Below are 12,617 nucleotides of genomic sequence, written 5' to 3' on the forward strand. Positions count from 1 at the left end.
ACAACTGCACAAGAGACCCTCAAAGGAGCCCTAAAAGGTGAAGGTTTAACTCTGTCCACGACAAGAACCGCAAATCGCAGCGAGGTCTGGGCCCGGGGTGGGGGCCGGGCTGGGGCCGAGGGGGCCGGACGGAGAAGAAAACGGCACCTCCAGGGGAGGAGGACAGACCGCCACGGGCATCAGCCTCGCGGGACCTCAGATGGCACAGGAGGCCCTATGTGACCTTTCACTCCACCATGAGTGATGACGTGAGTGATACGGGCAGGCTGGGACCAACGCGCGGCGGGGCTGGACACGGCACATCCAGTAAGCGACGACCACGAGGAGGCTCGACCTCCTCTTTACACTAAAGACCCCTAAGAGAGCTTGTCTTTACTCGTTGCTCTTCAGTACGGCAGAGACATCGTCTGAAATCAGCCAATTCGATACAAGTAATCAGGAAACCCCAAATTCTAAAGGCTAAAGAAACTGCTGGCCTTTAAAATTTCATTAGCTGCACGTGGACTCCGAATGCGACACCGACACGCACCCCCCCGGGACCCAACGGCACCCTAAGCGCCCAGCGACCCAGACAGGCACTCACGTCGGCGCTGGGCCAGAGCTCCTTAATCACGCTCTCGATCCTGCTCACCACCTCCATCCGCATCTTCTCCTCCTCCGGCCTCGGAGACATGTACTCATAAAAATCACTGATTTCTTCATGCAGACTGAAGGAGAGGAAAAGCAGAAACGTTAACATGGGCAGGGCCAGCTGAAGGAAAGATCGCTGTCTGAAATGACCTCATCTAATTACGTCTTATAACTCAGCAGATGGCTTTACACACGTAGATTCCTACCTTAATTTTAAAGTTGCAACTCATGCTGACTTAAAATGGGAATGCTCAAAACTTAATCAAAAATGCTAAAATAATTCAATATTAAAATGAGAATGTCCCAGAGGTCCTAAGCGCAGCAGCGGCTCCCGCAGCGTTTACTATCGGCCTGTGCGGACACTTGCTGGGTGTGAGAACCGGCCTCGCCTTCGCACTGCTGCTCGGCAGACACAGAATCCAGGCGACACGGGTGTGGCCCTCTCACTGCTCTGCACTCTGCTCCTCCCAGAAGCAACAGCACGTCTTTCGTGATGTTTGCTTGGCGAATGAAGTGACAAATGAGTGAGCCGGCGGGTGAGCATCGGCAAAGACCTGAAGGGCAGGGCTGGCAGAGCAGGCTCCATGCAGCGAGCCGCCGGGGGGGGGAGTGGGAGACGCCCGACGACAGCCGCTTTAAATGGCACGCTAAGAAGTTGGCACGTCCCCGATGTAATGGGAAACCACGCACTTAAAGGATTCTGAGAGAGACCAGGGAAAGACGGACTTCAAAAACGCAGCCTTTTCGGACGCGTCATCTGCTGACTGTACAGATGGGCTGGCGGAGACCGGACCAGACGCGGGGAGCACAGCGCCCACGTCCCTGCCACTGCGGCCTGGGCGGGGCCAGGAGGTGGCGGCGGGGAAGGAGCGGGCTCCGGACACAGCACACCGCGGCCGGGCGAGCAGTGCGCCGGTGAGCGACGAGAAGGCCACTCGGCGGCCGGCAGAGGAGGAATGCGGGCCCCTGACACCACAGGGCAGACGGGCACGCGAGCGTGGGATGGAGGGAACCCGCTAATCTGGCGGACGCTGGCCAGGAGGTGGCCGGAGGGAGGAGATGGCAGCTGAGTCAGCCTGGCACAGCCGCGGCCGGCCAGGAGGCCAGGCAGCCAGGAGGCCAGGCGGCCAGGAGAAGGACACTGTGAGCCACGGGCACCGGTGCGTGGGAGCGCGCGGGGCAAGGGGCGCGTTGTGTCAACGACGCTTCTATAAAGCTGCTTAAAAACCGATGCCCTCCTAGCATCCCCCAGGACCACGGCGAGGGAGGGGTGCTCACTGCAGCGCCGCCTGGAGTGCCAGAGGGAGCCGGTCAGATAGCACAGAGCGCTCACCGACGTCCCCCTAAACGACAGTGACAACCCGGTAGATGGAATGGAGCAGAGCGACGTCAGCGGACAGAAGAGCGAAGATTTAAGTTTAAAAGAAAAAGCACAATGTGTGTAACAGGATGTCTTTCGTGCACGTCACACACACACACACACACACACACAGAGCGAGAGACACAGTGTGTTTCCACCTGTCACACGTTTTCTGGGGGAACCCCTGACAGTGACCACCTTGGGGTGGGTGCGGCGGGAGAGCTGGGGGGACGTTACTGTTTTATTTCATATCGTGGTGCAACATTATAATTTTCTTGAAACACCAGTGTGTGTTCGTCTGCTTTTCTAACAGAGTTATTACCTGTGTGCAGAGATTATAGGCCACCTGTCTTCTTCATCTTCTCCCACATGAAAAGTGTGTGCACGCGTGCGTGTGTGGGTGTGTGCATGTGTATTTCCCGGCACCCCACAGAGCAGGATCTATACACTGTGCTGATTAAATCTGGTGAGTGAATTTGGGGGTTCACTTTTTAAAATGTATATATTTGTACAGGCTACCTCTGAAAAATGCATACATGTTAACTGCCATCATATACTTTTATAACAAATCTTGAAAAATATTCATTAAAGAAAACTAACACTAAAAAGAGAAAGAACTCGTCTCTCCAACAACCTAGCCTCGCAGACAGACAGGCTACACACCTGGCAGCCAGAGCACCTATGCCGCCAGGTACAGAAGTCAGTAGTTGGCCTGTGGGGAGGCACTGACCCCTGGGGACACAGAGGGGCCGACGACATGACGTTTGGGGGTGTCACATGCCTGATACAGTGTGTAGCGAGTTTCTGCTGGTGTCTGACTCACCCTTTCTAGGGATGTACAGACCTAGATGTCTGTGTACATGCCGGAGGAATTTCTGGAAGAACACACCGAAAGCTGCTGGCGGTGGTTTCCTCGGGGGACTGAGGGCTGAGGGGCAGGGATCCTGTGCTGTCTGATTTTCCTCAGACGCAAGTCAAGTAACAGCACTAGGCCGAGGGCGAGCCCGGTACAGTGTGAGTGGCATCCTCAGGAGGCTCTGGAACACGACTTTACAGAGAAAGTCCCTCTCCCTCTCTCTCACACACACGCACAAGTGCCCTTGTACCTCCAGCTGCCACCTACACACCTCTACCTCAGTCACCTCAAACTCAGTAAGTCCAAAAAGAAATTCCATATCTTTCTCCAAAACATATTCCTTCTCCCGTATTCTCCCCGCTGAGTTACTGTTCCCCAAGTGGAAACTTGAGCGTCTTCCCTGGGTCGTCCTTCTTCATCCTCTGGAGCTAACAGGTCTCCAAGCCTGTCCCTCTCCGAGAAAAAAACCCACCACTTCCAAATCAGAGCCCGGCCGCCTGGGAGGCCCAGCTCTGGTCTCTGAGCGGGACCCACGGGAGCCTCCGAGCCAGTCTCCCCGGCCCAAGCCTCTCCCTTCTCCAGACCGTCTGCCACACCATCTCCGGGGTCCCCATCCTCAGCCCGTCTGTGTCACTTCTAAACTCCTTATCAGAGCACCCCTTCCTGGCCGGCCTCCCGCCTGCTCGCCGTCCCCCATTACGGCCACAGTGCGGGCAGGCTGCGCTGAACGGCCACACAGAAGCGGGCCCCTGCCCTGGGCCGGAACAGCATCCCGCTCAGCCTTCCTGAGCTCAAATGCCATCTCCCAGTAACACCCCCCAAAGCAGAAGCACTCTGGGTCCTCCTTGGTGCTCCTGCCCCGCTCGCCCCAGTCCCGCCTCCGGCCCAGCGGTCAATCACAGAGCATCACCCACTCACGGGCCTCTCCATTCGCACTCTGCGCAGTGTCCCCAGACCCAGGACATGGCCCAGAGAAGCCCTTCTCGAGTCCATGTGTGCACATGCATCCACACCCGTCCACGTGGCCATAAAAGGGAGATGCTGTGCCTGACGATGAGCTCCAGGACCCCAGAAAACGGGCTCATCCCGTGGGGGAAAATGACAGAGCCAGAGAGGAGGGCCATATGGCCCAAAAGCTACAGACGTCTTTTCGAGCTAGAAAAGGCAATCCATTCCGCAGAGAGCAGCCTGAGGGAGGCAGCGTGCACGAGCACAGACGCACGGCTGTAAGGAGGCACCGCCCTGGGCACGTAGCTTCCAGGCCAAGGCTTCGAGGCACGTCGAGAATGGATACCCTACTGTCTTTACATTTTCAAGTCTGCGCAATATGTCTAACTGTCTACAGTACCGATAAGAACGCAGCAAGGGCACTTGAAAAAGCCTTGCCTCGCTAACCAGGAAGATCACCAGTATCGAAGCTAAAAAGCAAACAAAAGTATTCTCACTATACTCTAAGCCTGAAAAAAACAAGGGAGAAAACATGGATGACAACGTAAAATTATTTGAAAGGAAATGGAGTCTGCATATCTCGCTTTTGCAAGCTTTGTCGGCATCTAAAACTGTTATTCATCGTCGAAGAATGTCGTATTTGCTGGGTCAACCCCTCCTTGGTTAGAACGTGGGCATAAAAGTGCAGAGGAAGGATGCTCGTCTCTGTGTCCTAGATTATAGAGTTTTCGTTTTTTTCTCCTTTTAAGAGGTGCTCGTATCTGCTCTCCTGGAAATTAGAGCATTCTTTTTAAATGTCATCGTCTATTGCTCTCGATTTCTGGACCACAGTTTTATTAGGCCAGTGTTTCAGAAAAATAGTTTTTCCATTTGGTTTCCTCTCCGTCCCTTCCCCCTTCACGGCTGCGAAGAGAGGATGCAGCCATCTGCCTTCTTCCCCAGCCTCTTTGCTCCCAGCCTGCCGCTGCTTTCCAGCAATACACAGTGAAGGAAAAGTGAGATGAGGTAGGAAACTGTCCCCTAAGAGCTGCTATATCCAGTCGTCAGTTCTTTCCCCCTCCAGGAAAAATTCTGAACTCACCGACCAGTCTGAGCAGATCTGACCAAACCTGGATACAGTTGGGAAGCTCGAAGAATAGCTGACAGTATCCTCCAACTAAGACCGAACATCTCGAAATAAAAGCTTAGTTAATAAACTTATTTCCCAAGTGGGAGGTCCTCAAATATTTGCTTAGTGAAAAGAACAAAGCTAAATCTTTTCTCATCTACAATGTCCAAATGCCAGTGAGAATAGTTCATTCACAGAAGTTTGTTAGATTCTTAACGGTGAAAGCTAGATGTGGTTAACACATACAATTCTGACACCAAGTTTTATTTGTTATTCGCTTTTCATTTATTTGTTTGTTTATCTATGGTGGAGGGCTGGCGTTTAAGAAGAGACATTGCTCTGGAAACACACAAGCACCTGTACTGTCCTCCCCTGTTCCAATACCAGCGAAAGTGGCACGGAACCAACACACAGCACTTCGCTTTCAAGGGCCCCACACGTGGAAACCTGGATATTCAGAACACGTTAGAGGTGATTATTTGCTTCGTAAATAATTTGTATCAAATATGGTAAACTCACTTACACATATGCCAAAAACATAGTGCACGTAAACCTAGGTGGACTTTACTGGGTCCTATATTCTTTCAAAATTAACAGCAAAAACAAAATAAACTCTAAAAGAAACATGGAAATTTACAGCTGTTTGGAAAAGCACAGAAAAACATGAATAAGTAAAAGTCACCTATAGCTCCACCCCCTCAGCAGCGGCCAACACAGCCGGTGGTGACCCCATGACAGACACCCAAGCTCACCCAACACCTGAGGCAAGCCGCTTTACTCCACGTGCCATTCTAGACTCAGCAGTCACCATGCATGGCGTCGGATACTATAAAAGTGAGTTTTCATTACTGTATTATTCTAGTATACGAATCTACCATAACTTATCCTACCAATCCCTTATCGCTGAGTATTTACTTGCTTCCAGTTTTTCACGACTTAATTAACATTATAATGCTAACTCGGCAGGTAAATCTGTAATCAACTCTCGTTTTTCTCTTAGAATAAGTTCTTAGAAGTGGAATCTTGTAGTGAAAAAATGTGAACAGTAAATACTTCTGCGAACTATTCCCCGAATGCCTCCACCAGGAGGGTGCTGACAGTCTCCCGCAGAAATGCATGAAGGGTCTACGGCCACGCCACCCTGAACAAGCCCGATCCTGTCTGATCTCGGAAGCTAAGCAGGGTCTGGCCTGGTTAGTACTTAGGTGGGAGACCACCTAGAAGACCAGATGCTGTAGGCGTAAAAAGTTAAAAATAACAGATTGTAAACTGACAAGGTCCTTGCAATCTGTGAGGTCAACCAAGGGTTGCCTCGCCTAAAAACAACTAAAAAGAAAAAAAGACAGAAAGAAATGCGTGCGGGCCCTTCCCCAGCCCCGCACCAATGGCAAGTGCTTTCTTTTTATGCTTTGATTCCTAAAGATCAGGAACTTTACCCACGTTTATCGGACATTTGTTTTCTATCTTTCCAACTCATTTCAGTAAGCTATTGGACGGAATTAACGGGGTAGTTTAAAGAGCGGGAGCTGGGATCGAACCCGTGTCACCACCCCATGGGTAGGTGCTGCACCTCCCCAGGCCCGTCCCCCTCATGTGGGGCGAGGACCAGGGGACCTGTCCCAGAGGGTTTCTGTGGACTAAACCAGAGTCTGGAAAGGGCTCAAGCAGGCTTTGGGTCTACTGCTCATGTAGCAAGCAGCAAACCCTCAGGAGACGCCAGCGATCACTGATTGATTACTAATAGATATTTACTAAATATCTACAAAGGGTGAGGCACCGCCGGGCACCCAGATACCCCGCTGAACAAAACAGACGGGACGCAAACAGCCTACAGGGAATTAATTTTCTTGTTCTTATTTTTTGTGTTGTGTTTGTCTTTTTTTCTTATTGGCATTCTTTATAAATTATAGCTATTAACGCTCTGCCATAGAGACAAATACTCTTTCTTTTTAGTCTTTCCATTTTCTGAAGTCTTTTCAACGTGCATAAATTCTTTTCTTATTTTGATGGATGTATACCTATGAATCTTTGCCTAAAAGAAACTGACAGCTAACATAAATGATTATAATTGTAACAAGAAAGTGACTCGCATACACCTGCAATGTTGGGGTGCATTACACAGTGGTGGGGAAGGGGGTGACTGGGGAAGCCCACGCCCGGGCTGCCAGACAATGCTGGCCAATTGCTGCCACATAGTGATGTGAGCCAACGCTTCCCATTTTTTAAGATAAGCAAGAAATCTCGACTTGTAGGTATAATTTTGATTTTAAAATTCTGACATAATTTTCAAAAGATAAACAAGACAAAACAATATAAGCAAAACATAGGGTGTGTGCAGGTCTGATCCGGTCTTTAGGCCATCAGTCTGCAATTTCTGCTTTTAAGTCTCCCTTTTCAAGAGTCTTTTTCACTCGGCGATTAGAAAAATATCTGACTATCAAGAGAAAGAGAAGATAAGCCAAAGACTGGGAGAAAACATTTGCAAAACACACAATCTGATAAAGGACGGGTATCCAAAAGATATAAAAACTCTTAAAACGCAATAAGAAGACAACCCAATTAAAAAATGGGCAAAAGGCCTAAACAGACACCTCAAAAACGAAAACAAACAAAAAACAGATGGCAAATGAGTATATGAAAAGACACCTGGCACCGTGTGTCATTAGGGAATTGCATATTAAAACAACGAGATGCCCCTACACACCCATCGGAAGGGCCAAATCCAGGAGCCCGACGACACCAAATGCTGGCGGGGACGCAGAGAAACAGACCCTCAGCCATCACTGATGGGAGGAGAAACGTGCGGCCACTGAGGAAGGCAGTCTGGAAGTTTCTCACACAACTAAACATATTCGCACCGCGAGATCCAGCAATCACGTTCCTCAGTATTTACCCAAGTGAGCCGAAAACTTACGTCCACACAAAAACCTGCACAGATGTTTACAGCAGCTTTGCTCATAACTGCCAAACCTGGGAAGCAGCACAGATGCCTTTCGGTAGGTGGCTAAATAAACTGTGACACATCCAGACAATGAATATTATTCGACACTAATAAGAAATGAGCTATCGAAGCCATGGAAAGACATGGAGTTACTTTAAAAGCTTTTGGTTTTTCAATGAGAGTTGATATTCAGTATTATTTTATATTGGTTACAGGTGTACAGCCTAGTAGTTAGACATTTATATAATTGATGAAGTGGTCCCCCGATTAGTGTAGCACCCAACTGGCACCACACAGAGTTATTACTGTATCACTGACTGCATTCCCTATGCTGTACATCATATTAAGAGATTTTTTTTTAACAGGGAATCACTGACTTCCTTAAGATCACACAGAAAATCAACAGCAGAACCAAATCTGAAAAAACAGATCTCCTCACTTGAACACGCCAACCATTAGGATCAAGGTAAAATTACTTGCAAATCCCAACTAAGACTTTTCTAGCTGAGTGACCTTTCAGAAGTTATCAACCTCCCTCGGTCTCAGAATCTGCATCTGTGAAACGGGTACTGTGCCCACCCAGCAGCTCTGCGAGGCCCCGGCCCTCCGATGGGCCTTCGTGAGGCCACACGGACAAGGAGAGGGCATGGCAGGCCCACCGAACAGCAGAATCACTTAATACGGCAGCCACCAGCCGCCCCGCAAACCCTGATGGAAGGCAACGATGCGCCCAGCACTGTGCCGGATGCTGTTCTAATCACTTAATCTCTGTCACATAACACACCCCATCTGAGATTCCAGGATCTTCTGTGACTCTGAGGCTACCCGACTCCCTTCACCCTTGGTCCTCTGCCTGGACCAAAAAGCTATTTCCCACGTATGCTGACAAATAACCCATGTATCAGGCGGGCTGGGCTCCACCGCACCTCGAAGACCCACTAACTCCTCTACACAGAAATCAACAAACTGCACTCGCAGGCCAAACCCAGCCCACTTCCTATGTGGAAACAGCCCACAAGGAAGAAGGTTCTTACATTTTTAAATGGCTGAAATCAAAAGAGTATTCTGAGACAGGTGTTGGTTACATGCAATTCAAACCACCGTGTACAGACTTAAAGTTTTACTGGAACGTGGCCGTGCTCGGTCATTCGCACTGTCACGGCTGCTTTCGTGCTCGGCACCAGCAGAGCTGAGAAGCTGAGACGGAGACCGCAGAATCGACAAAGCTTAAAATATTTACGATCTTTATAGACAAAGCTTGCTGACGCTGCCCTATGGGTAGGCTCCATAATACATCCAAGAGTAACTTGATGGATCAAGTCGACCAAGTTACACTGTGTATTCTGTGCATTGCCTTGTACATTGTTTTTATTAGAAATATTTTATCATATCCTGCAATTATATTAGGGTACTACTGCATATCATGCGTAGAAGAGAAGGGTTTGACTTTGGGTGGTATATATAGGAGGTCACACTAATGAGAACTGCACCACGCACTGGGACACTTGAGAAGCTGAAGGGGATCTTCCCCATGGGGGTCTCAGCTCAGGTTTTAGCCACCTGTCCCCACACCTGTCTGGAGAGGTGAGAGGTTCTCTCCTCGAACAAGCATTAGGAAAAGGTCATCTTCAAGTAGAAACAAATGCCAGAGGTGTTTATGATCAAAGGAATATTTCTTCGTAGCTTTTCTCACCATAACTCACTTCTAATATTTTCCAATCATCAAATTGGCAGTCTCCTACTTAAAACAGGAACGCTCAGTTGAGAATTTAACGGTGAGAAGACACAGTATTCAAGCATCATGTTAACCACATAAAATGAAACTAATGTAGTAAAAGCCACTTGAGAGATTTTCGGCAGTAAATTTGTTCTTAAACGTGCACTGCATGATCTAAAGATTAAGGATACACGCTTTTATTTTGGTTGTATTCAAGGGGAAGAGCAATAAGATGCAATCACTAAAAATAAGCAATAAGAAAAACTGAAGTTACAATGAGAATAACTGAAGTTAATGGAATTAGGAAAGAGGTGGACCAGCAGCTAAAGGAAGGAACCTAAGGAGCATCGCCTGGGAGCGAGCAGGCAGCACAGCAGCAGGGAGCAGCAGCAATGTCGCGAAAGTGGTTACCAGAGGAAAAGGAAAACCAAACAAACAAACAAACAGCGAAGCAGACTCCTCCTGCCAAACCTGAATGTCAGCATCTCTACTTAACTGTTTAAACTTGAGGGAAAGTAATTAAATTTATAAGCAGCCTCGGTCTTAGCTGATGACGTTTGCCGAACATTGAGAAATGGGTCTCACGCTGAGTCTGCAGACACATCTCGAAGTGCACACGTTCTCTACGCGAATTTTCAAACTGGGTGTTTTCATTTCAATATTACTCTAAAAACGCGAGCACGCGCCTGGCCTGCATCGCCCAGATGCTTCCCCGGAAACGCAGAACCGCCCAGGAATTTCCCGGCCCATGTGAGCTGCTGTGTTTACCATGAGGCTCGGGCCAAACAATGAGATTCCAACTGGTCTGTACTAACGGTCAAGAATGGAGTAAGACCTACCCATGTGTAACACACACACGCCGAGTAAGGTCAAACGGCACCCCTGCAAAGGTTTATGGTTTTCAGAATAGAGAAAAGGGGTGAAGGAACTGGGTCAGCCCGCGGCCCAGTGATAACGGTATTTCCAAACGCACCCCAACCCCACAGCAGGCCATGCCACGCTCACACTGAGTAGAACAGCATCTGTCCCATAAACTTAGATTTAATTGTATTGGCTTTGTCATTTTATCTATATTTAACTTGTTAATCTGTTTTGTTTTTATAACCTTTTAAGCATAAGGAAATTTATACCTGGATGGCATGCTTACGTTATAACAAAAATAACATAAGCCGGGGTGCCAAGAGCAGCCAGTGGGGAGGGTAGTCTTCAACAAATGATCACGGAAATTGCATACCCACATGCAAAACAACGGAGGTCGGCCTTTAGCTTACGGCATGAACAAAAATTAACCCAGAGTGGACCAAAGATCTAACCTTACCAGCTAAGATGAGACAATTTTCAGAAGGAAACACTGGGGAGTCAGTGAACTTGGTGATAAGTTCTTGGATATGACACCAAAAGCACAGGCAACAAGAGAAAAAAATAGATAAATTGGACTCCATCAAAATTGAAAACTTTTGTGTACCAAAAGACACTATCAAGGAAGGGAAAACACAAGCAACAGAATGAGAGAAAATATCTGCATATTACATATTGGATAAAGGATTAATATCCAAAATATATGAAGAACTCTCACAATTCAACAACAAAAGAACCAAACTGCCCAATTCAGAGATGACCAAAGAATCCGAATGGACATTTCCTGAAGAGGACGTACAGATGACCAATAACCATATGAAAAGATGCTCGACCTCATTAGTCATTAGAGAAATGCCAATCGAAACCACGAGATACTGTTTCGACCCATCGGGATGGCGGTTATAAACAGACAAACAAACAAACAAACCAGAAGATAAGTGTTGGAGAGGATGTGGAAAAATCAGAATCTCCCTGCCCTGCTGAGGGGAATATAAAATTACTTAGCTGTGGTGGAAAACAGTTTGGCAGTTCCTCAAAAAGTAAACATACGATTACCATATGATCCAGCGATCTCACTCTTAGCTATAAATCGAAAAGAACTGAAAGCAGAAACTCAGAGACTTATACATCAATGTTCACAGCATTATTCAGAATAGCCAAAAGGTAGAGACAGCTCAAATGTCCATCAAAAGATAAATGGATGAATAGAATGTGATATAACCATACAGTGGAATATTAGCCTTAAAAAGGAAGGAAATTCTGATATATGCTATAACATGGATGAACCTTAAAAACATTATGCTAAGTGAAGTAACAGGCCAGACGCCAAAGACAAATGTTGCATGATTCCACGAAGTGCCTAGAACAGGCAAATTCATAGAGAAAGCAGAACAGAGGCTACTTTCCAGGTGCTGGGGGCGAGGGGGATGGGGAGGAATTGTTTAATGGCTGAGAGCTTCTGTCTGGGATGATGAAAAGGTTCTGGAAACGAATAGTGGTGACGGCTGCACAACACCGTGAATGTATTTAACGCCACTAAACTGTATACTTAAAAAAGATTAAAATGGTAAATTTCACATTCCATATATTTTTTTCACAATAAGAAAAACTTAAGCTAACACTAGATATGTGCAAAAAATATTTCATGAAGATTTTAATTTGAGAAACAGTGCTACAGAGTTAGAACTAAAAATTAAACTGTTTAGGGAGTGTTTAAAAATACAGACATTGATGGTGTGTACCGCTACAGATGTAAACGTAGGTAGACAGAAGCATGAAAACGTGGTTGGGAAGAACACACACCTGCCTGCAAGAGTAGTCACCTCTGGGAAAGGAGAGGACAATTGTGAGACGGACCAAAGGCAGTTTAGTGTATCTGAAAAGCTGTACTCCCTAAAAAGAACAAGAGGCGGGGTCTGTGGCCACGCCCCCACGAACGTGCCCAATCCCATCTGATCTCGGAAGCTAAGCAGGATCGGGCCTGGTTAGTACTTGGATGGGAGACGACCTAGGAAGACCAGGTGCTGTAGGCGTAAAAAAATTTTTTTAAAAATTAAGGAATTGTAAACTGACAAGGTCTTTGCAATCTGTGAGGTCAACCAAGGGTTGCCTCGCCTAAAAATAAATAAATGAATAAAAAATAAAAATTATAAATAAAAGGCAAAAATTCCTAAATAAGGCAGGAACTTGAAAGCAACT

At 47.4% G+C, this 12,617-nt stretch overlaps 1 protein-coding gene and 2 pseudogenes across 2 annotated transcripts in view; 2 read left to right on the top strand and 1 right to left on the bottom strand.

The window, feature by feature from the left end:
• Nucleotides 1-3,826, bottom strand: part of PAPD5 (poly(A) RNA polymerase D5, non-canonical) — a 16,687-nt gene extending 12,861 nt beyond the window's left edge. For both annotated transcript variants that reach the window (XM_011360160.2, XM_023530657.1), the window contains exons 1-2: nucleotides 3,765-3,826; nucleotides 584-707 (exon numbers count right to left, since the gene is read on the bottom strand). In XM_011360160.2, the coding sequence (XP_011358462.2) occupies nucleotides 584-707; nucleotides 3,765-3,811 (171 nt within the window). In that variant the 5' untranslated portion in view covers nucleotides 3,812-3,826. The remainder of the gene's footprint in view (nucleotides 1-583; nucleotides 708-3,764) is intronic.
• Nucleotides 3,827-6,025: 2,199 nt separating this feature from the next.
• Nucleotides 6,026-6,143, top strand: LOC111739625 (annotated as a pseudogene).
• A 6,189-nt stretch (nucleotides 6,144-12,332) lies between these two features.
• LOC111739629 lies at nucleotides 12,333-12,451 on the top strand (annotated as a pseudogene).
• Nucleotides 12,452-12,617: the final 166 nt, after the last annotated feature.

The sequence above is a fragment of the Pteropus vampyrus genome, unplaced genomic scaffold (assembly GCF_000151845.1).
Source record: "Pteropus vampyrus isolate Shadow unplaced genomic scaffold, Pvam_2.0 Scaffold51, whole genome shotgun sequence".
NCBI classification, from domain to species: Eukaryota; Metazoa; Chordata; class Mammalia; order Chiroptera; family Pteropodidae; genus Pteropus; species Pteropus vampyrus.